This window comes from Malurus melanocephalus, unplaced genomic scaffold, assembly GCF_030028575.1.
Source record: "Malurus melanocephalus ecotype Western Australia unplaced genomic scaffold, MMel_1.1 scaffold_71, whole genome shotgun sequence".
NCBI classification, from domain to species: Eukaryota; Metazoa; Chordata; class Aves; order Passeriformes; family Maluridae; genus Malurus; species Malurus melanocephalus.
The window spans coordinates 901,096-926,769 of NW_026623303.1; the positions used below are offsets into that span (position 1 = coordinate 901,096).

Consider the following 25,674-nt stretch of genomic DNA (forward strand, 5'->3'; position numbering starts at 1 on the left):
ATACATTTATAAAATTACAAATTTCCTCTTTACATGGAATGTTGTGTCAGACACAGTTGTGGGAAAGGGTAAGACCCACATGCATCTTCCTAAAGCCATTTGGGATGGGGTTCAGTCTGTAATGTCTTCAGACTGATCCCATAAATKATGGGACTGGACCATGTGTTTATGTAGGACTCTCCTTCATTTCCTGGGAGGGACTGCTTGGAAACTGGTGGTAGGCCAAATCCACTGAATTAAAATGTGTAATTACATGGTATCATTTGGTAACTCTGATACCTTCATGAATGGTTATATGTACTCCAGTGCTTTACAAAATTCAAAGCTGCTAACCACTGCTTCTGGTGGAGAAAAGTCAGGTGGGCTGTTCATTCTGCAGCAGCACCTTTTGGAAAACAGACCTGGCCTGAACCTGTCTGACACCAGCCAGCTGGCTCTGACAGCCACTGCACCACCTTCTCCTCGGGGAACTCTTGATKACCAGCTCCAGGACTCAGAGCTGTTCTGCCCTACAGCCACAGAGATCCCAGCCCCAGAGGAAAGCTGAAGGGAGGACTGAGAGCTCCAGCCTCCATATCCTTGAGACAAGGGCATCAATAACCTGCTTCAGCTGTAATCTACTTGCTACTAGAAATCTAATCTACTAGAAAAACATGGTCACAGCTGCTTTCTCTCATTTGTAGCTGGGGGAAGAGTAGTATTTAAGTGTTTTAGTAAAACAAAAAMCCCTTCAGATATTAAAAATAATAAAAAAAACCAATCAAACCTAGCAAAACCTCAAAGAGTTTTCTTTCTAAGCATGAAACAGTGATTCAATAATCACTTAAATAGTTTCAGAATCCATAACATAAATATCGASTATTTATTAATGTCTGCATTGTGGTCTAGTGTGACTAATGTTCTAATGTTAGTAATGTTAAAGGAGAAGATATGGAGATAAACCTTCATTAAAGCAATAGATTGATGTCGATGAGTTGCAACATGATTAATAGTACCTGAAATGTCCATGTGTTAGGTCTTGTAATGCATGTTTCCACATATGGCAGTCATGCTATTGACAAGGCCCAGCCATGTTGTTGTGGGGCCATGCCAGAGGTAGCAGAGAGGCTAAATATGTGCCTTAGGCTACATTTGGTTCACAGGGGACTAGGCACAGCACTGAAAGCACAAATCTTAAATTCATCATTYCCCAGTGGAATTTATCCTGTGATCCTTAGATTCCTGACTCATCCTGTTCTGGCTTCCCAAAAGCTGATTGCTGTGCAGGACAYCACCTACAGCAGCTGGTAAGACACACTTCCCCTCTAGCACAATAAAAAGGTGCCAAACTCCATAATCTTTTTCAGACAGACTCTCTTGGAGTTAAGGCTTAGTCTCTTACTACTGCACAGAGCATTCCACATCTGGCTACAAAGACCTGAGCTGGGCTCTTTGAGYCTTTGCTGGTGAAGGCTACTGTACTTGGCTTCTCAAATTTCTATTACTCATTTGAACAGAAACTGGAATCCCAGGCCTTCTATCACTCAGATTTTCTTTCAGCTTTTTTCTTTTTTTTTCCAAATGTTTTATCTTGCTAGTCAAAATTAGACTTTATATGCAAGGTACCAGAGGAGACCTATAAAAATTATCCAGTTCCCCCATATGTGGGGCAGTGGCCACACTGCATCTTTTGCATTTTAAATCTGCATTTTCCGTCTCTCGTAAGATGTCCAAACAAGCTGAATTGAGGAGGGGAAACTGTGCAGTGAATGTTGCCAACCCTCTTATGTTTCACTGACCACTGGAGATGGTCAGTGCATGCATTGTTTGCTGAACACAATATATGAAGCAGGGAGAAAAGGCAGTGGGGCACAGGTTTGATAAATGCACTGATCAGTGCCGTGCTGCTGAGACATGGGTGTTTCCTGGCCACATTAGGACACTGGAAGCTTCAGAAATTTAACTGATAAAAGCTGCCCAGAGTCTGAACAATAAAGTTTTGGTCTCARGTGCCTCCAGTGGTAGTTATGGGTGTGTTGGCCTACTGGTTCCTCTGTGGCCCCGCAGAGATGCCCATGCTGGCTCTGGGAACAGAAGCTGTGGAGTCAGGAGGGTACAGGGTTATGCCCATGCAAATGAGCCATCCTGAGGGACAAAATGCATTAGCTCAGGCACACCAGGAGCATTTGGCTACACACCTTTGGAGAYTTGCACATGTGCTTTGATGTGTCCTGTGCCAGGTGGATGTACAAACTCACCAACCTCTTCCCCACCCTCCAGTGTKTGGTGTGGTCCTGTCAAGAGTTGTCCTTGTGAATGTCCTGCAGTGCCATCCGAATGCACAAAATTTCTTCATCATCACAAGAAGTGAGTGACAATACATGTGCTACTAATTAAATAGTATTGAAATAGGTTATTCAAAAAGGTTTTCCTAGTCTGTGCTACTGCTTAGTTTTAATAGCTGAAAGGCAGAATGTGGTTGATTCTTTTCTTTTAAGCTTTTTGCAGTGTTTGGAATAGCACCACAAAACAGTTAAAAGAAAAGTCAAAAGGATTATTAATTCTACTCCAAAGTATATTCATGAGCAGAGGGCTTGCCGGTAACATACACTGCATATTCCATAGCTCCACAACAAGAATAGATAGAGCTTGAAACTCCTTTTCACTGAGTTTCTGGACTGCAAAACCTTCAGTGTTGAAGTGCTGATTCCTTTTTTTCTTTGGTCTGTCAGCACAGTTCTTACCATCTGGAGTTAGTTTAGCAGAAAGGTGTGGATGTATATTTGTCGTTCAATCCACTCAATAAAATGTGACACGTTACTGTAAACTCCAGGTCCCAAAACCTTGGAAAAGCAGACAGAGCCCCAAGATGTTAAACCAAACAAAGTCCAGCGTCCTGCAGTATGCTCGCACACAAGTGGTCCTCCACTGTCACCCTGCAACAGGAAAGTTAAAAACAGTCTATTACACATGTGGCCAGCACTCATGATTAAAACTGCATCACAGTTCCTACTGCCATGTGCCTTTAGCAAAAAACTCAGCTGCAAAAACCAGCTGCTCTGCTGAACTGTGTAGCCATACAGGGCATTACCAGTGTTAGCCATTACATCTGTACAAAAAAATACCTGCAAAAGGCTCATACAAATTAAAAAGCTAACGAATAGAGCTAAACCCTAGAGTCTTCAAGCAGCATTTCATTATCATGAAGATCAGTGGTTTACATTAATATTAACAATAATAGCAACAATAAAAGTTGGGTTAAAGTATGTAAATAGACATTTGTCATTCCTAGAATAAAGTATGCCAGGCCTAATTACATCAGAGTACTTTGATTTCTAAAAGCATTTTTGGCTGTTACTCATTAGAGAGAAGCCTACCATGCAAGAGTCCACGGTGCCAGATTCGTAACCAGCACACAGCATTCTGCTGGTGATGATTTTCATGTCAAAATATGACTGGCATTGTTCTAAGGAAATGATGCGAACCTCTCCTTCTTGAAGCTTGAAGGGCACTGAAAAACAGAATTAACTGTTAATTAAACACAAATTCACACATACTTATTATGAACCTTCGAGATATGCCAAACATTTCCATCAAGATAAATTATAACTATTGCTCTCTATGCATTGTGTTAAATGTAAGGAGAGAAGAATCATCCTTTAGCACAAAGCCAAGGTGAAAGCCAGTGGGTATTTGCACTGCTACAGTGCTGCTGTTGTGCTCCTGAGCCAGAACCATTATGTGTTGCATTCTGGAAAAGGACTAAGCACATGGGGATTGATGTGACATTCGCTGTTCATTGAGCATTGACGTGTACAGTGTTTTTTTTTTTAGATGGGGGCGGTGGTGGCTGGAAAACAGTAATATGAGGGAGGTGGATTAGAGGTTTGATTCACTGTTCCAGGGTAGGATCTCACTGTTTCTTGGTGTCTCTCATGGTAAAACTTGGTAATAATCACAGCCATTTTGGTTATGTTTGAGTAAATTTGACTTAGAGAATGTACCAGGGAATCAAAATTCCAACCTTATGAAAATATTGTAATATGTTAAGAGACAACAGAACACTTCTTTCCAGTCTAAACAGCTGACTGAGCTCAAATTCTGATCAATGTTGTTCAGCCTAGGATATGCAGTACTAAATGTTATGTAGCCATAGTGGTTTTTGCTGCCTCCTAGCGTAAAACCTTTAAAACCAGCACTGACCATATTAGAGAACAAAGAACGATTTTCCATTTACCAGTGCTGCAAAAGCATTCTGTCAGAGATGTTTTCCTGACATCATATAGAGGTATTTTTAGATGAGTAGAGCTGCTAGTAAACAGCCTACCCCTCATGTGTGCAAATTAATTTTTACCACATGTCTGACCTGGCCACTACAGCTGAAGCAATATGGAAAGGAAAATTTCCTTATCCAGTGTACAGAAAAGAAAAAGCCATCCCTTGTGATTACTATAATAGCAAAAGAAGAAACACAATGGCTAGTGCACTAAAAGTGTTGTGGCCAGGCAAATTTGCAAACCATTCMTGCAGAATAATTTTGCCTGAAGAAAGGTTTACATGACACAACAATTCTTGCCTTGGGACCCAAGGACTGCAGTAGCYCCAAAACAAGAAAACACACTAACATTCTGTTCAGAGATGCAAAAACATTTGTGATTATGGAATAAATTGTGTAACAAATAGAAAGTGTGGCACAGAGTGCTGGTTCATGACCCTGTTCCTTCAGCCTCTATGCCAATGCTTCCAGTGTCTGCAGCTTTCACTGAGATAAGTGTTTCTCCCACATTGATGATGTGATACCTTTGCAATGCCATTCCRAATGCAACTTAGAAGAGTAAAATCATAACTAATTCAGGTGATTTTCTTGATAGAAGTTTCCAAATCTTCAACATTTTTAAAAATCAAGCCAGAGTGTTAAGTTAGTAAGTAAGTAAGGATTAAGRAGCATAAATTGAGGCTGCTGCTTTGAAAAAAGTAGACTCTAGTCACAGCTTGAGCCCTTCAACAGTAGTTACACCCCCCTGGTATCTACTAAGATGCAGTAACAGTATAAATGGTTAAAAGTCTGCAGTAGGATCACTTATTTGATTAACTCAGTAGAAGCTTCACATGTTTTTCAAGAGCTAGAGAAATATTCATCTTACTTTTGTTGCCCATGTGTCCCCAGCCTGTGATGTAGCAGTAGGTGTCTGGCTGAACCAGCTGGTCCTTGCTGGGCAAGCAGACAGGTCTCACGTAGCTGGTCTCGTTGATATCCTCATCCAGTTCCACGATGCTGATATCGTAGTCCACGACTGCTCTGTTGTAGCGTGGRTGGAGGATGATGGTCCTCACTAGTCGGGTCTGCATGAAACCTGATGGATGATCAAGGTTGCTAATCCCAAACACTACTTTCCAGACTGCTGCATTTTCTCTCCTTTGTCAAAAAGGAAAAAAAAAAAAGTGAAATTTCAGTCAAAATCTTTCTTTTAAGCTAATATACCCAAGATTTTTTCCTCCCTTTTTGCATGCCACACTTGGCAAAGCATTGCACATAGTAATGCTACAAGTAGAAAACAAATACTTAGGYATTATTCCTTAGAGCTAAGATCTGAGCAATAAAAGTCAATGCTTTCCATTTCCCTCCTGCTTGTAATCAAACACCTTAAGGCTCACTCCATCAGAAGTTATGTAACCATATACTAGTTGCTGTATTAAAGGCTCTCAAAATAATGCCCTGGATCCTGCCCAAGTATTAGCTGCTTGCATCCTCGCTGGTGGGCACACAAATGTCACTGGGGTGAGAATGTTGTTCAGTAGTCTGCTGCTGACAGCAGTAATCCCTCAGGAGTCTCAAAGAAGCAATTCTATTATGTAAATTCAGTATTTTATAATAGCTATGGGAAAATTCCCTGATTTATTCAGCATTCAGTCTGTGCCAAGTATACTTTCTAGGCCTAAAACCAGAAGTTACTTTGACTCTTACAATTGTTTGAGACTCTTTTGGTAAACATGCACCACAGAGCAACAGTACATATGATACAAAGGGGAACACTGAATGATTGTCTGTTGAGACACATGAAAAAAACATAAATTTTATGAAAGGCTTCAACCTCTTTATCCTGACTGGTCACAGGATAATTTTTAGGTTCCTGATTAGTCTTCAGGCACTTCTAATTAGTCTGTGATTGATTCTATAAGCCTCCAAAAAGGCACCATTTTTCACAATTGCTGAAAGTCAACTCCATGTAAATAAGCCACTTTGACAGGACTGAAGCTTATTCAAAGCAGTGCAAATCTAAGCATGCAAAATTTCAGCTTTTTCGTAGAGAAATTCCTGTAATTTGTAAAAAGATTTGGTCGTTAAATCAAGGCTACTTTTATCTTAAGAGTTGGATGAAAATTCTGACATTTCAGACTATAATAATCATTTCACCATCATGATCAGTTTGTGAACTGTTCCATGAAGTTACAGAGATTAAGTGCTGTGGATATTCATATGCTATTGTGTTTATGACCACTGTAAAAAAGCATTGCCTAGAGAAATGAGCAGTCACAGCCAGAATGCATTGTCCTGCAGTAAAGAAAAAAATCCTTATTATCTTAAACGCTTTAAAATAATGCATTTCAACATGATCTTGACAAAACTCTGGGAACTATAATAAAAAAACTAGCAAAGGACACGATGTTTCATGAAGCTCTTTTTATTCATGCCTTCTACAAGTATTCATGTCCTTTTGTATTAACACTGAATTATTGTTATTTGGTTCTCATGTTTTGTACTTCAGACTTCACATGAGTTTCACAAAATGGAACATTTTGTGTAAAGGACTATGGCACTTTAAAATCTCTATGTATTGCTGTCTTATCTGGTTGGTTTGGGAAATTTTTTAATACTTTATATTAAAAAAAATTGTGACATCAAGAATGGCCTTGATTATATGTTAGGCTAACCAAAGTCTTCTTACAAATGAAGAATTTCAAGATTTCAGGTTTCTGAAATCATACACCCAAATGTATTCAGAAAGGCAGAAAAGAAAAAAGTTCATGTAACTTCTCAATCAATTATTAGACCAGAATATCTTAGTACTTTAAGGTTTTTAGAATAAAAATGTGAAGGAAACTTTTAACAAGTTATACTCTGAGCTCACAGGGATATTACGTAGCTCTACATGAGGGGTAAATGAACAGCTCCAAAATGTAGTGGCACTTTTTCTGCATTTGACAAAACTGCGAGAATTTTTACTTTATAACATCATAGTTGCTTTGCTTATCTTTCACAAAGGAGACAAATCTCTTACCCAGGAAATTCAATAGCTGTCCAATATTGCTGAAGGATCAACCTCTGTCCCACCCTTTATTTTAGATCACCAGAAAGTGTTCTTCTAAAGGATAGGAAATATTCCAGTAGTATATTTAAAAATAGATGGAGAAAGAAGACAAATTCCTTCTGGACCCAAGATGAAATACAGAATTCTTGTTTGTATTATACAGGTTTAGCACACTGTTAGTTTAAAAGGACAAACATCAAAGAATTCAGTGCTTCAGAAATAAAAAGATAAAATGTAAATTTTTACTGGAAAAGGGAATGATTGACATTATAAAGAAATATCAGTTCAAGAGAATCTTGCTTAAAATAGAATTTCAGCTGGTTTGAACACAAAGAAAGGTGTTTAGTCTAGTCTAAAATAATTTCCAATAAGCAAGCACCAGTTTAAAGCAGGATTAAGCAACCATATGCCAGAGAAGTACTTGCTAACTACAGCAGAAACACTTGTTTAAATTTTCTTTAGAAAACCAAATTTAAAAACTTTTGTACAAGGCAAAATAAATGAGATAATAAGCCTCCCTCTAAAATCTGTGGTTCATCAAAAAGAAATATTGGTTAGCACCAAAAAGCTGACAATGATCAAAACAATTCCTAAGATAAGTCAACATCATTTGCACTCCAGACTGCCTCCACCACGGCCTCTGATACCAGGAGGCACAAAGCAGTTGTTAATACTGACTTATTARTGATTGCCATCCTAATGAAAGAGTGGTCTGTATAAAAAGAAAAGCCAGTGACTTCAATATGTCACTTGCACTGTGAGTAAATATTCAGYYTTGYTTTATACCTGTGGCCACATAATYTTTTCATTTTTCTTATGCTGGTACAGAGGGTGTTTTTTTTAAGTCGTGGCAGTTGTATGAGGGCTATAGAATTAGTGTTTTGGTCTTCTTCCTTTTCCTGTTTCCTGCTGAAAGTCAGGGCATCTTTATGTAGCTTTCATAAGTAGAGATGCCAGCAATGACTAATAAAATGTGAAAACCTAAGCTGGTTTGCATCTTTTTCCTTTCTTTTTTAATCTGTGTTGGCCGTTCTGCAAAGGTCTTCTCCTATCCCCAGCKTTTGGTAAAGGAGGAAGGACTTGGTACCTCACACGCACAAGCTTATATGAGCAGTAAAATATCTGCGCCCTCTCACCCTTCGAAGCAGTGTGCGACTGTCAGGACCCATCTCTTTGCGATGAGCACACAGCCACAGATGTGTCCGCTGGGCTCACTCTGCAGGGAGCACTGCCATGGCCAGCGGCCCGGGCGGCTGGTGCGGCCCCCGAGGATCCTCTTGCTCATGCGGGCGGCGGGGCGGCGGCCACAGTCTGTGGGACAGCAGGGTTAAAGAGAGCCTTCTGCGGGAACACTGCGCCACAGCGCTGTCAACAGAGCCACGGAGTGACACTGGACCACACACCAAATGGGCAACCACCAACCACGCAACACAATCAAACACACTCAGCCACTTTGAACCTTCCTTTGTATCAAAGGATTTGGTCTCCGGTTATTAATTTCGACTGGATCAGCCTGAAATATTAACCCAGCTAAGTTCGGGTTTTGCTCACGAGGTTTATGTCTTTAACAGCCAGCAATATATTCAAGCTACTTTGTACTATCCAGAAGAATTGCTTCTGGAAAATGTGCTCAGCAGTAATAATGTTTTTCTTAAGTCAGGTATGAGGTTAATATGACATTTATTCAGCTACACAGCAGCAAACTTGCTTTGCCTGTAGAAATTACTAAGGGAGAACATTTCAAGATCTGAAGACACTCTAGYACTTTGTCCATTACACTTTACAAGCCACTTCCACTAGAAATTACACCAGAATCGCACCTGCCACTTATTATTCTGAAAAAAATCCTTCACTTTCACTTTATATTCTGGTTTTGAAAGATACCAGGCTTGTTATTTATCCTGTTTATATTCAGTCTGATTTAGAGAACAAAAGAACACCAGCAGTTTCTGCAATCCACGTCCCAAGGGAGGATATGCTGCCATTGCAAGTATGTGAGAATTTAGGGTGAAGAAATAAACTGGAGCAATGGTTATTTGAACTTATAATTCTTACCATGTTTACTTAACGTCATGGAATAAAGGATTTTCAGTGTACTTAAAGTAACATATGTCAGAAGAAAACACCTTCAACAAGCTCCTTGGAGCTTATTCCTTTTTTTTGATGAGTAGCAAATGTTTTGATTARTTTCCCAAATTTAGGTCCTGTCTTGTAATTACTGTTCCCTGAGTCAAGCTAAATCATAGTTCCAGTGTTCTTTAGCAAAGCTGTCCTTGTCTGTAGAACATGATTTCATCACAGGTGAAGAATTTCTGCATTTTCAMACCACTTAAAATTGTACAACCTGCTGTGCCAGCAGACTTGGTCCATAACTTTCTATTTCAGGTTCTTCTGTTCCCTTGAGCTTAACAATTGTGCAGATCACAGCTTCAACTCCCAGGCAGATAGTCTGCTAACCACTCTGGTGGTTAAGGATATTTTTAGCAGGGAGTTTTATCAAATTGATTTCTGGAACCTGACTGCTGACAAAGTTTCTTACGTGGCATCAGGAATGAGCTACCTCAATGCACAGCATCTTAGTCAAAATATAAGAAAAGCTGATTGAACTAAGGAGAGTAGGCAAAAACAAACACAGTGCAAAAACTGAATGTTGCAGAAGTCTAGTAAAAATTTCTGAATGAATCCACATTAAACATCTGCATTTGTTAAAGTGATGTAACACATTTTGAAAAATATCTATTTTATGTACACTTCTTACCTTCTTTAGTGCAAAAGAGAGCCACTTTACTTCTGCTTTGACACGTCTGTCTAAATATTGAAAYAAAACATGGTAGATTAATTGATTACTTTGGTAATTAGAAAATCAGCACAGGTATTGTATTCATTGCTGTAATCCAGCTGTTAAAAAATTCCCCAAATCGTAAAAAGAAACTCGAGAAGCTGCTTATGCCAGATCATCCATGGTTTCCAGCGTCTGGAAGATAATTCAAAATATTAGTTCAGCTTTGCAATGCATTTCATGAGTGGGTGCTACATATTTTGCAGACTACCTCGCTCCCTGGRCATGGATCCAGCTCTGAGGTCACTTGGGAGGCACAGTCTGTCAAGTTCTTATTAATGGCACCTGAAAGCACAGATTGTCATTCTCCTCTTCCTTACAGTCGAAGGACAGGATTTTCTTTGAAATGCCTTTGATAACAGATGATCTTTTGTGCCCTAAAAGTTCAGGTGTTTTAAAAGAATCCAGGAAGTTTGYATAAGCGGGTATTCAAACAACAAAAACTTAAAATTTCTGTTGAAAACCTTCAGATGAGAGAGAGAAGAATTATTTTTTTGTTGAGGGAGGAGAAATCACTGCTAAATCAGCAAGCACTGTTGTGCAACTAGCTGACTGCCTTTTTATTTTCACAACATTTTCACTCCTACTCTGTACATGCTCTTCTGAAGCAGGTGCAGAGCTTCATTGGACTGGATGCCAGGTCATCTGTTCCCCAGGTGCCCCATTATTTGCAGACCTTAATCCCAAAAGGTAGAAAATATCTTTAAAACTTCCACCACCTAAAAAAGAGGCTGCATTTGGTGTTAAGTTATAGATACTAATGTGGGCAAAACAACAGTGTCAGCCAGCTCACCAGATCACCTTGAATTTGGAACTGRACCTGACCTTTGTCCCTTACATTGCATGTACCTCATTCATATACTGTACAAAGCAGTAACACATTCTATTTCKCCTCCTGAAAACACAGACCATAAAATCATTTTTCTAGAAACAGTAGAGACAGCTAATTTCAAGAAATAAAATTTTGTGCACAATTTTGAGAGGGAAAGAAAATATACGGAATATAACTGATATCAGTCATGCTCATGTTTTACACTTTTTCCTTTGACTTACCAGCCAGCTCTAAAGACAAAACTTTAAGCTTTTATGTGTGCATAGCCTGCACTGTGCCTTTCCCTGCTATCAAAACTTTAGGAATTAGTGGTGTATTTSTTAGTTCTTGCCCAAGTTCCCATTAGTTCAGAAGCCTGGCAACTCTTTTAAACATGTAACATACTCAACAGCACAAACATTTACATGACAGCACAAACCATGTCTCAACCATGAGATTGTGGCTTCTCATTAGTAACTGTTTAGTTGAGTAAATTAAAAGGAATTAGATGAATACACCTAGACTGCAGGTCTCAGGAGCTCTTCACAGTCACCTGGATGGATACCTGATGCAGCCAAAACAAAAAACAGCCTCACCCTTCATGCACCCTTCTCCCTTAGCTTCTCACTTCTTGTTATCCATTTTYTGGATTCAGGGGGACTGGAACATTTGTTTCCTACATGTTACTTTCATTTGTGCAATAGATTTAACAATAATCCTCATTAATGATGTCTATCCTCCTATAACTTGTACTTTGGGCAAAATTAAACCTTTTGCTACTAAAATTTGTAACTCAGAGGCTCCAGATCCATTACTTCATACGTTTCCTAGTAGACCTCTTTCAAAAATGTCAAAAAGTACCTTGAAATTTCTGCTTTRCACTTTAGTGACTGAACAGAATATRATTGTGGATCTGCCTTTGCATCTGGTCACAACCCAAGGTGTTTATTCTTGTATTACTCTGGAGAAAAGCATTTAGATACTGTTAGGCTAGAGGGAAAAKACAGTGAGAAAGGAAAATCAGAGTTAAAATGACAACTTTCAAGTGTCAGGCACTGTTCAGTAAAGGTCCTTCTAGATGAAGAAATACACATTAACATGAATGAATGGGAAAAATACTAATATGAAACAAAAAAGGTACAAAATATGTAAGATCTGTAAGAAAGCAAAATTAGGTCCTTGCAGACACAATCTTTTCAGTATTCTACAACTAGGGAAAACTTTGAGTACAGAAAATAAAGGACCAAGCAAAAGAAAAGTAGATTTCTTCCTCAGACTGTTGTCTTCACACATATTACATCTCTGCAGTCACYCAAGACAATMTCTTCTTGTGAAACAGAAGGATTTTCTATGGAAGAGGGATGTTCTGAAAGCCCCTGGGCATTTGAAAGAGAAACCATTGATCTGCTTTTTGAAGAATGCAGTTGCCAGTGGGGATTAGGTGGCTCTCCCAGTTTTCCCTGGGAAAACTAAGTTTATTGGCTCTGCAAAGTCACACTTTGAATGTCKCAACCATGGGATCCCAGCTTCTCATTAGTAACTAATGTTTAGCTGGGTTAATTARAAGGAATATACCATCATCTGAAGCCAGAGCAGCTGCTAAGAAAACTACTGTAAGTGGATATAGCTCTACTGAAGAAGCTGTGTTTGCTCCAAATGAATGAATTCAGAGTACATGGGCTGCAGAGGGCAGTAAGATGTTGCTGCAGATTTTGCTGGACTTTTTACTCAGCAGAGATTTTATGAAGCTATTTAGTCTAGGTGCTTCAAGAACATCACTCTGTATCACTCAAATGCTTTTATTCTGCCACAAGAGGCCTCTGAGGATTCACAAGATGGTGTTAAAAGTATGTGCTTTGTATTTGCTGGGATTTATACACAGATACCTTGATTAAAAAGAGCTTACCAAAGAGCTACTCATCTTGCATTGATCAGTGACTACCCACAGCAGTTAAATAGGTCTTATTTACCTGTTACTTACCCATTCACTAGAAGTGCGTGTAAAGTGGATGCATTCTTATTCTTCCAGTCTGAGTGCAGGTTCAGCCATTTCTGGTCCTGCATTTTCTCATTCTCTATTACAATTTCTGTTTTGGATGGTCCTCTGAAACAAATGAAAGACATTGATGGAACTTCTGGTAGGTTTCTGTATTACAATTATGAAGATGAGGAGGCCCTAGAATCTCCTGTTTACTCCAAAGATAGACATCTGAATGKTATAGCAATGCCATGAGTGGCAGATTCATAGCTAGGAGAATTAAATCACCTCAAGAAGCCAGGCCAGCCAACATATGAMTGTCACGTTGTATTTTGTGACAAGAAGCAGAATTGGAATGAGGAACAGAAGAACCTTCTGGTGGCATTTACTGAAATGCACACATTGATACAGTTTCAACAGTTTCTTGGCCTCCCAAAATAAAAAAAAAAAAAAAAAAAAAAAAAAAAAAAAAAAAAAAAAAAAAAAAAAAAAAAAAAAAAAAAAGTAGATCTTCATTGTAAAAGAGGTAACAGAAAAAAGTATTTTCTTACATTCCTGTCACTGGAAAACCATTAAAATTTAACAGTGAGGAGCAATCGGGGTCCAAGCTACCTACTTTGCAAAACAGAAAAAATCACRGGTGACGATGTCAAACCTGTCCTTCTGCTGTAAACTAACAGTATGTGAGGGTTAGAATGGCTCACCAGGAGATATCTTCATATATCCACTTTCTCAGTATAGTTATTGCCTGACAGACTCAAGCCACTGAAGAAATTGCTATTTTCCTAAATCTTGATGGCCAAAGGCAAAAAAAATGGAGCATTTCTAAATTACTTTACTTGTCATGCAGCTTTTCAGCACAGAACCATTCATGATTAGCTATCATTCCTTGACAAGGACAAGGACTTTCAAGCAGTGCTCTCCTGAATGCTGGCCAAAGGCTGAATTCTAAAYCCTAATTCATGGAAAACAGAATGAAAGAAGTTCAGAAAAACTAAGATAAGTCCTTAAACAGGCCTCTGAACTCAATCTCTCATGACAGTGTCTCATAATGCCAGCCAGATCACTAGTTTGTCTTTAAGTCCAAGTCTCAGTGCTGGCTGTATTTCTTTTTTAAAAAATCTTTACAAACCACCAGAACACTTTACACACTTGATTGCATAAACTAACAGAGATCAAAGAATTCTGTKTTATGGTAAAGTTGTCAGTGTAACCATATGGAAATATTTTCAGCGCAGCTGGCAGAATAAACCAAGCTTTGAGCTCATGGCCCTGGATCCTGCATGTTACATTACTTATTTTGTAGAACCATCTCTGGGCATATTAAGCAAATATTCCATGATCTACTCAGCAGAATGTGCAGGCATATACTACCAAGTTTGCTGTAATGTTTTCTTTCTTAGTGCTTGTTTTTAGCATACACATAAAGATCTCCTCTCCCACTCTTTCCTATCAAAAATTTGCAAACCTTTTTCTTACTATGACATTTTTCTTTATGATCTTGTCTGAACAATGATGTTCACTATTTCATAACTGTGTACAGTGATATTTCATGTACTTGTAAAATGTCTGATCTATAAAATATGTAACTCAAAAATGTGCAAAAAGRTGCAAATATCATGCCATCTGATAGATCCAAATCTATGTTATACCAAATACCAGATTGTTTTGATGAGACCTGCAGTTCTGAATTACAGATTACAGTGATGCTATAATCATAATTAAGGAGACTTGTACTTCTAAACCCAGGCAATGACAAAACACTTATACCTGCATGAAATTTTATAATTTTACTTAGAAAAAGTAAGCTCATGGCTATGGCTTTTTTCCTTGGTGGTCACAGCTCAATATAGAACAGTCAAAACCAGGATACCGTAATTTATATCTTTAGAATGCCTTCCATAAACACTTGTGTTTCTTCCTTGATGCTGTTTATAAAAGATTTTCTTTTACCTAGTCAAGGGTCAGCACTTGTCTCCTTTAATCTATTTAATGAATAGTAGCCAGAATGAGTGGAAAAAAGAGCCTCATTTCTAGAGAATGAAAGCTGGAGACAATGGTTAGCATCTGTGTAGAGACCAGAGCATACTCAGAATTGCTAGAGAATAAGAGAACATGAGCTAAAAGTCTTAGGAGAAAAGATTCTGGCTGGTGAGAGCTTCTGAATGTAAGACTTTCAGAGGGGCTGCTGCACAAGGAGTATACATTACAGCAGGGACTGTAAATCACTGAGAAAAAAGAAGGGATGTGGAGCAATGGGTACTCATTTTAGCCAGCCCCATCCTGTGCTCCAGAAACACAGCAGGCAGCAGGTTCTATTTGGTCCCCCTTGGAGCTGTAGCACACATTTTCTTCTTAGAACAGACACATTGTAAAGAAAAGCTGGGAAGAATATTCAGTGTCAACTCACAATTCACAAGGATATTTGGCTTTACTGAGTTTCTTAGACAACAAGGCCATTGTGCTAATTACTTCTAGACATCAAGCTACATCTTCAAGTTCAAAAACAGCTTCCTGCCAGTTTAGTAGCGTAGTGGCCTGCTGAAGTTCCAATATCTTTCATGATTTCAAGCCAACTCTTTTTAAATGAAACACTTTCATAGAAGGCTCTTTCACTTCTGAGCAATTTTCTGTTTTCCCTTTTCCTTTGCATATACCGTAACAGCTTGGTGTGGATTTTAAGTTAGTGYTTTTAATTATTCCTGTATTGGAGCAAAAAGCAAAACTGAAACAGTATTTGTTGACTGAAACCATACATACTGGAACACAGTGTGCAGTTTTGAGGTATATCAGTTTAAGACAGTATTCAGAAAATGGAAGGGATCGGGAAAGGATCGTGCAAATGGCTTTCAAATTTTCTAGGGGCCTCTGGCACTGATGTATAAGGAGGGGTTGAGGGTACTGAACTTGCTTACTCTTGWGAAGAGGAAGCTAAGGGACAATTGAATACTAACTTGCAACTACTTGAAGAGGAGTTAAAACATTACAGAAACCAATTTTTCTCAATAGTGCTGCATGGTAAGACATGGGGAAATGGCCTGGACCCACAGCTTTGGAGATTCGTAGCACATGAAAAGGAGACATTAGGAAGGTGAAGCAGCTCTGGAACAGAGAGCCCTAGCCATCAAGGTTTTCAAGACTTGGCTAAAGCAGAGCAGTGGTAGAACTGATCCCATTTGGCAATAATTCTGCCTCAAGAGGGAGATGGACTAGATGTTCTCCAGATGCCTGTTACACGAGCAGATTTTATGATTCTTTTGCACAGCACAAACACACTGTAGTGACCAGCGCCTGTGCTGAAGAGCTGAATCYTAAAGAAGGCCAGCAGTCACTAGAACAGATGTTTCACACACCAGAGCATATTTTAACATTACAGAACAGTCTTTGAATCGCAGAATCATGGAATTGATTAGGATGGGAAAGAGCTCCGAGATCATCAAGTCCAACCAATATCTACACAGAGATCTGAAATACTTACATTACTTCAGGAAGTTTGTTAATGATATCTGCAAACTCAAGACATTCATAACATGGTAACAATAATTCGCACCTTTTGAGTGGTGAGATCCCTCACCAGACTGAGAAAATAAAATATAAATCCTACCTGCAACGTCATGACTTTATAACATCTCATAACATTTGGATGAAATTATTTACACAGTGAAATATTATTTTAAAACCCATGGGGTTATAAAAAATCTGAACAGAACATAAAAGTCTAATCTTCTCATGTGTCTAATATCTGCAGTAAATTTTTATAGCCAAAATAGCTACACTAGACCTTCTGACCTCAAACTGCTCAAACATAACACTCAATGAATAAATTTTTCAGTTTCTGTAGTCTCAGCCTAAGGGCTTCTCCAAGACTGGGTAAAGTTCCATATTAAAGTAAGTTTACAATAGATGCATGACAAACAGCAGTACTTTATGACTTTTTTCTCCTCTACATTTGAGGTGATAGAAATACCAAGTTTAGTGGTACAAGACAGGTGTGACTTTCACACAGATTTCATTAGGTGCTCTGCACTGCTTTCAAGAATGAAATGGGATTCGGACCTACCTATGAAAAAATTCTTCCATAAGACTCTCTTTCACTAAAAAGTTAACTATCAGAAATTCAGCCAAAAGAGATCTTAGGAGGCCATCTGATCCATTCCCCTAATTCAAAATGAGATCAACCATATCTAAATTCTCTTTGACAGATTTTTGTCCACCCGGTTTGTGCCTAACTTTAATGATGAAAAATCCTCAGCATTGCTAGTCAATATATTCAAGCAATTTTTAAAATAATCTTCCTACTTGTCATTTGAGCTCATTACTCTGTCTTATTTCCATTGGAAATGGAGAGCAGTTTATTCCTAACCTTTTACATTTTTCAAGACTCCAAAACCTCCTTCCCTCCCTGACTGATAAGGCAGAGTTTCAAACCTCTYTTCACAGATCACTTTCTAGGTCTCTGTTCACTCCTGTTGGCCAATTCTCATTTAGTCAAAACCTAACACAAACTGTGCATTACCACAAAGTGATTACACATAATAAACATTCTTAGTTAATTCAGGCCATTTTACTAACCTACCAAATTTTTTTTTTTAATTCTAATCCTGTCTTCCTAAATGCTTTCAAATCCTCCCAGCTTGATGCTGAATGGGAAATTATCAAGCATGCTCTCCAMTCTATCATCTGAATGACTCACTTTACTGCTGTATCTTCCCAGACACACTGGCATGCATTTTGCCCCCCACCAATACATCTTTATGATCCTTACTTATTTCAAAAGTGATTTCACATAGTGTGAAAGTTAAAAGTATATCATATCTACAGTTTCTTCCCCATCCACAGTGTCTCTGGTATTTCAAGGAATAAATTAAGGGACTCTGACATGACTTGTTATTGATGAATAAATTCTGTCATTAGGACCTTATACTTCTACAATTATTTGTTAGTAATTCATGCTAGGCAAGTAGTTTGTAAATCTCTGCATCTCCTTCTTTTATCCTTTTTAAAGACACATGGCATCCCAAACAGTTTCCTCCATTCTCTACAACTTCTCAAATCTATGGCTGCCACTATTGTCAGCCATAATGGAGATACACCAGAGCCATAAATCTTAAATGCTCTTGCATGATTTCAACAAAACTAGCTGCTTTGGAGAGCAGTGTATTGCCTATTTATTTCTTACTTTAGCCCTATCTCTTGTCTTTGACATCTTAGAAACATAATACGATTTCCTAAGTTTTCTTTGTGATTTTGTTTTGGGGTTTTTCACTTGTTTTGCTTTCTTTCCCCCACCCCCCAATCCCGTATAATATCCCTGGCTTTTCTTATTCTTTCTCCAGATACTTATGGTTCTATACCAGTTCTTTAAGTTTGAACTACATGTAGAGAAAGAATTCTACTTCCAGTTTCAGGTCACCATGCAGCTCATGCCTGAGTGAAGTTATTCATGCTGYTTCACAGAAAGATGTCTGCTACATCTAATGAACATCACAGGGCACATAACATTCTGACATATCTAATTCCTTTAATCTAAAAAGTTGCCTTCAATCTTAGTCAATTAAAAATTATTTAATAATCTATAAAATCAGTTACTTGTAAAATCAAAAGGCCAAACATTTCAATTTGCAGTAGCACTTATGTCAGCCAACTGGAAATTTCAAACTTAAATTTTACTAACTTTTCAATTTCATCTTAAAAATCAGAATATTCCTTTAATGAATTTCATTTCAAGCTATGAATTCCYTTATGTGTGTTTAAGAGAGGAATTTTTAGAATAAGAAATAAAAACAAAACCCAGTCTGTGTTCTACATTATAAATGTGCCCTCAGTGGGGGAAAGTAATGTTTCATTAGACAAGCTGTACAACGGAAATCATTAGACAAGCTGTACAACGGAAATATTTAATAAATCATTTTCAAAGTGTTCTAATCTGCTACCCACTGATCTCTGCGCACAACAGTTAAAGTTTATAGTGAAAAACAAGCATTGTGACTTGTAAGCATAGTAAATTATAACAAAAAATAAAACAAAATAGAAGGCAGGGACTAATTTTAGGTTATGAAGTTCATCATTCAGTTCGTAACACATTTGTGACACTKCCATACAGCAGTGTTTTCAATACCTTATTCTCCCTATTCCATTCAGAAAAACTCTTTCAAATGTATTAAACTGCAAGTTTAGGACAAAGTATAGTCCATAAACTGGATTACTTCTTTCTTCCAAGCTACAGTGACACGTGTCAGTTTAGTTTCTATAATTCCATTCTTGTAAGCTTCATGTGGCAGCAGGCTTGAGAAAGGAAGCCTTGAATTATGCCAGAAGGCAATGAATTACATGCATATGGGCACCAATTTAAAACAAATTAGGCCTGTTTCAGAGTGGAACCACATCTGCTTCCTATCTCTACATACTGGTTAAGATGCCTCTGGGTCTTGAGCAGAATKCTCTAAAGCCACATCTGTGCCACAGAATATGGACTAAAAGATGAAAACCTTGATTCTAATAGCATTAAAATCAGAAGTATCTRAAATTTTAATGTGAAAAAACTGAAACATAGAAAATAGAAATTAAAATAATTCACTGCACTGATAGAAAAATAAAACATGTATGATTAAATAATTTTTTWAATTTTTTCATAGGAATGGCATAATCACTGTGATACATTCAGCTTTCAAAATCCCTCAAGTCTTATGTCTTAGGTGATAAACTAGTCAAACCTATGAAGAACAAATTAACTCATACTGAAAAAAAAATTATTTGCTTGCTTTATCTCTGTGTGCTGATTTTGGCTGGGATAGAGTTAATTTTCTTCACATGAGGTTGTGTTTTAGATTTGTGCTGAAAACACTGCTGATAACAGAGGGCTGTTTTCATTCCTGCTGAGCAGGGCTTACAGAGTCAAAGCCTTTTCTGCTTCTCACCGCACTCAAGCAGCGATGGGGCTGGGGATGCACGATTCCATAGTAGCCAGCAATGCTGAACCCACCACCCCAAAGGGATATTCCATAGCAGTGACCTCATGTTCAGTATGGAAAATGGGAGGAAGGAGAAGAGAGTCAGGGGGAGGGGTGTATGTTTGGCSTGATGGCATTTGTTGTCCCCAGAAGTCATCATCCCAGGGGAAGGAYCCTGTTTKCCTGGAGATGGCTGAACACCTGCCGGCCCATGGGAAGTGGTGAAGGAATTCCTTGTTTTGCTGTGCTTGTGTGCATGGTTTTTGCTTTACATATTAAACTCTCTCTCTCTCAACCCATGACCTTTCTCACTTTTACTCTTCCACACTGTCTCCCTCGTCCCACTGGGAGCAGTGAGCAAGMAGCTGTGTAGGGCTGAGCTGCTTAAACCATAACGCTCTGTTGTCTGAGCCTGTAAATTGTAGACTTCATAAAGTATTATTTTGTCGCTAAAGTTAAAAAAAAAGACCATTTGGGAGCATCTAAAGTTAAAACTTCATATAAAATCTAGATTTTCTTAGCGGGAAGTATTAATTTGACTTTAGATTAAATGTAAAGTCCTTAATTAATTTAAAGTTAATTAATTAATTAACTTACTAATTAGCCCCTAGGGAAGAAAAAGMAAGAAAAAATGGGGCAGTAGGTTTATAACGTCCAAGTTATGACACAAAATAGTTTGAAAAAGGATTTGCAATCAATCATTAGAGTAAGAACATTTCCTTGTTTGATGGTATTCATGTATCTTTCTTTCAGTCAACCACAGAATGGCTGGGCTTAGAAGGAACCTGTGGAAGTCAAGTAGGGCCACCTATGGCCAGTTACCCATGARCACATTCAGACAACTCCAGGGCTCTTTGAGATACTAAAATCATTAATAAGAATTACCATTTTACTTTAAAAAAAAAAAGAAAATATCCAATCATGGAGCTAAAAAGAGTTATATGAGCTAAGTGGCCACATGCTTAATGACTATTTGAAGATATTGTCATAATTTGCCAGGAAATGTAATGTTAAAATTGCTTTGAAAAATGCCTTAGACAAATAATTATATTTTAAACTACATATATATGAAAGATGAAACATAATCTATCAGATTTTAATCTAACACAACTCTAAGACACTGAATAAAGTCTACATATTTTCACATTGGTTTATGATTGCTCAAATTTACTGAAGTAGCCTTCCACAGCTTTCTTTCCAGCTTTCTTTCCAGTAAATCTCAGTAATGAGTTACTAAGTTTCCAGACTTAAAAAAATTCTAAAACTGTGAAAAATTTGTTATCTTTCTACATCATCTACAGGATTAATAGAACACACTGTGGCCACAGATATATGAATATATTCAGGGTAGGCTAAGAGTATTTTACATTCTGTTGAGTGGGTCTAGAAATCCAGATTGAATTAATGAGTTCAAATTCTTCCTCTTTGGCATGGAATTTGATTCACTRAATGTCATGTTTATTCTTGGAGAAAATGAAGTTTCATTCAGAAGTTGAAATTTATTATGTGGGGATGACAGAAGGATTGTGGGTTTTGTTTCTGTTATGTTTTTAAGCAAGTAAGACATTAAGCTGAGCTTCCGTTATTCTTTTGGAATAATAATTATAGAATAATAAAAAACATAATAGAACATGCAAATGCAAGAGACTGCCAATCCAGCAGCTTGACTGCGCTGTTGTCAAATATGAAAGATCTTCATACCAAGGACTTAGATTGAAAAATACCAGGAAAGACAAAAGGCCAGGCAGCAATGACAGACTGGCCCTTCCCTTCCACAAATACACTCACAGCAGATGCTGYAGCAGCAGAAAGAAGGAAAAGGAGGTACCTGTTTCAGTGGAACACCAGAGACACAGCATCCAAGAAAGAGCAGCAGTCACAGGAAAAGATAACAGTTTACAGTAGATTTTAAAAAACAAGTAACTTGGTAGACAGTTGTGATTTTACTCTGATACTGTTAAACCAGAACAAGCAAATGAAGTAAAATTCCCCTGTGATCTGCTGGATACAAGCTGCTGAAGATTATCATTATTATATTTATTTGCTATATCATCCTAAGGCAGCCAAGAAAGACAAATTATTCCACTACATTGTCACACAATGACAGAACAACTCCACTAACTTCTGTGTTTATCAAATTTCAGAGCTGAGTAGACCATGCTTTTACAACCACCATTTCATCAACAAAAAAACATGGGCCTCCAAGTATATGAAAGTAGGTTTCTTCAACTGAACACCATGACAAACCTACATTGTTCCAACATAATGTTCCAAACCTGCTCAGTACACCCATCTCCAGCAGCACAGCCTCTAGCACACACCGGGACAGATGTGAGACTGACTGCTGTTCTGCAGTCTACCTGTGTTAACAGAAAAACTGCATTTGATAGCATTTAATTGCATTTAATTGCATTTAATTGTCAGGGACTGCATTTAAATTCACTGTATTGAAATCTGGGACTCAGTCAAGTGGTCTGTGAATAAACTTATGTGTCCTGACACAAAGAGGCAGTCAGGTTAGGTGATGTGATAGTCCCATCTGGCTGTAAACTACACAGCCTAAGACTTGAGCATTCCCATTAAACTCTTAGCATTACAAACACTGGCTTGCTTCACATTTTTTGGCACTAGAGGAAAACATAAGAACCGCTAAGAATGTATGTTGCTTAACTTGAGCAACAGCCATCATTAGTCCAAAGCCTTTCAGACAATGCTTGGAACTTGCAGTTTTATGTGATGTTGCATCATGCAYCACACAACAGATTCCATGTGTTGTGCTGTGAAAACCTGGAGAACAACATCATTGTGGAATTAGAACTGGGAAACAGCCACGAAAATTGCTTGCATTTTGTGAAATGGGCAGAATAGAATTAACACTAATGTTGCTTCAGACATAAGGCTTATACATCCCAAACAGAGTGACTGACATTCCATAAAATGCATTACCACTATCATTTAACCTATWTTTAACCACAGTCATTTAATTATCTTCAGATAATAATAATCTTTGCTTCTTCAGATTATTAAAATATCTTTTATTTTTAAATAACTAAAATATAAAAAGCTGTTAAAAAGACATTGCCTTTATATTTCAAACATTACCATGCTATATAGCAGTTGGGAGTTTTTATTTGGCAAAGCACCAGACAGTTATGCAAAACAGCTTGGAGAGCTTTACAGAAAATAAAAATGCCATATGCTACAACTTGTTGCAATTCCTGGTCTAAGGCATTAATAAGTCTTCACTTTGATATCTCACCTGCATTATTTTTCTCTAAGAATAACCAAGAGAACTATTCAATCAAAATCAAGTATTGCCATAATTRTTATTAAAGAAATCTGCACAGTCACAAAACTGGGTGATTCTGCAGTGTGCCCTAATGCGGACAGAATTTGTATATTCACAGCTTTAATTTTCTGAAGGAGTAAAATGAAGTTGTTCCCATTGAGAATTCTAGCAGGAAAGTGCTCTGTAATTTTTTTTAAAAGTAAAAAGGAGGAGTTTTAACATTATTTGAGTTACGTCTAATTTACCTGTACCCTCAATGGTGACTAGAAAGAGGTTAGTAAAAACACCAATGGTATCAACCTCACATTCAGACATTCTTGTTATAAGTCAAAGAAATAATGTATGAAGGGCAGAAATGCCAACAGATGAAGTTCATGGCTTYAGATCAGATTTCACAGTGGCATGAAACTCCAATATTTCAGTCTTTATAYAGAAAATGTCACCCCCCATGACTTTTCCCTTCAATCCCTATGAAATGTTAACAAAAGAATGAAATAACTATATTACTCATATTACTCCTTTTGGAAATCAGTTCTGGTAGCACTTTRTAATCTTTGTTTTTCTTACAGCCCTTCAAAGCTAACGTACTGTATTTTTGGCAGTACCACTTCAGAAAAACTTGGGGAATAGCTAAGAAAATCTGAAAAAGCTTCAGGTGATGGACAAAATTAGGCAATACGAAAGGAAAGACACTAGTCTGGTTTTCTGAAGTACCACAAGAAAGAATTWGAAATTAGTATTGGAGTTAAATTGAAGTTGCAGACTTCAGATTTGAGCTGGAATTTCCCACTTCCCTTCACTCAAATACCTGTCACTACTACAAAGATCTTGTAGAAAATTTGATTTGTAGAATATCTCACCCTGTTAGAAAATGGATTAGTGAGATGTAAGAATCATTTTTGTCTCTTACATTTCTTAAAAGTGTAGGATTGATAACATCTGCTAGCAAGCATCAGTGAAGAAACAGGAAAGTATAGGTTTCTATTCATGCTAATTTCAGTTTAGGCACACCTCTGAAAAAGGGGAGGAAATCAAGCACAGCATCAGCAGCCAGGCAAGRGAAGGGATTGTCCTGCTGCGCTCTGCACTGGTATCTTCTGTTTCTGAAGGCATCAAAGGAGTTAAGCTTTATTAGGATGCCATATAAAGCTTAAGAATAAAGATGATGCCAATATTATTTAGATACAATAAACTAGATAGAAGACATAAAACTGTGTGTTAGAATAGCAGGCAGTCCATTTACAGGTGGTCTTGAATTCAGGGCATCTGTTAGAACTGATGCCAAGTATCCCTGCAGTGCAAGACAGCAGAGGGTGGGTTCAGTGCAGACCCTCTAACCCAGGGTTTTTATGCTCCTGTGTATTTTGGGAAAGGCACAAAGAAYACGCATGTCAGTAGGTGCCGTGGTGAAAGGCAAACAGAAAAGACACTTCTTAATTCCRACACTGACAAGACATATCCTTATATACCATCAGATTTGCCTCTTCCTAGTAGGAAACAGCTGTAAATATCAGAGCAAACTAACCTGCTTTTAATCCAACAGTTATATTTTGCATTAACTATTATGCAATTCAGTGTGCATGCTATAAGAAATACATATGAAGGATATTTCTTTTCCAGACTTCCACACAGAAAGCTCTCTCTTTTATAATTTGTTGTTCAGACATGCCCAAGTCACGTATATCACTTGTCCAACTCACAGTATTTATCGCAGAATGCAAATAAGTCAAGATAATTTTTCCTGTTTCCTAAGTCTGCTTTAATTCTTTAGGAAGAAACAAGAGTATTGCAGCACCAAGCAATTCTGAGCCTCAGCAATAACTGCAAGTTCAAGTACTGAGACTTGGCAAAATACTCTTTAAATAACAATCTTGCAATGTTTATAAAGTGGTGAAAGAGTCTAGGTTTTAGTGAAATTCTTTTCCTGCCATAGTTCACGAAATTTCATTCTCTCTTTTCTCTGTGAACCATTTCCACACTAGGTCTAACACTGCAATGATCAATGATAATTCACATCTAACTCCATCACTCCCATTGTCCTAAGAAATGCATCAAAGCTACAAACTACTGACCTTACCCTAAACCCATCTGATTGCAGGCCAGCTGGCTTAAGTTTTCTTGCCACTCATCAGCACAAACATGGTTAGCAGCAGCTGACCTGTGAATGGTCAGGAACATCAAGGAATTTGTGTTTTTAGACAGAGTAACTGGAAAGAAAAAAAAAGAGAAAAGTTCAATGTTATTTCAAATAGTTTTATAAATGGCAAATTGAAAACATACAACTACATTCAAGTTTTCCAAGTTGCTGGCACTTTTCCTAGTTTTACTGGATGAACAGCTATGTAATTTAAAAGCGAGGCAAGTGCAGCTAACAAAACCACGCTAAGATTGAACAGCATGAAACACTGAACAGCAAAGGCACCTTGAGGGTAATAATAAACCTGAATACTTCTAATTCACCAGCACAGATTCATAGGGGTTGCTGATAGCCTCAGTTTTTATAGCCTTGTCATGGTTT

At 37.9% G+C, this 25,674-nt stretch overlaps 1 protein-coding gene across 3 annotated transcripts in view; it reads right to left on the minus strand.

Moving 5' to 3' along the window:
* Positions 1-648: 648 nt before the first annotated feature.
* Positions 649-25,674, minus strand: part of CORIN (corin, serine peptidase) — a 113,204-nt gene continuing 88,178 nt past the window's right edge. For all 3 annotated transcript variants that reach the window (XM_057366757.1, XM_057366758.1, XM_057366759.1), the window contains exons 16-22: positions 25,234-25,363; positions 12,921-13,043; positions 10,048-10,097; positions 8,426-8,600; positions 5,124-5,395; positions 3,357-3,490; positions 649-2,915 (exon numbers count right to left, since the gene is read on the minus strand). In XM_057366757.1, coding sequence (XP_057222740.1) covers positions 2,733-2,915; positions 3,357-3,490; positions 5,124-5,395; positions 8,426-8,600; positions 10,048-10,097; positions 12,921-13,043; positions 25,234-25,363 — 1,067 coding nt within the window. In that variant the 3' untranslated portion in view covers positions 649-2,732. The remainder of the gene's footprint in view (positions 2,916-3,356; positions 3,491-5,123; positions 5,396-8,425; positions 8,601-10,047; positions 10,098-12,920; positions 13,044-25,233; positions 25,364-25,674) is intronic.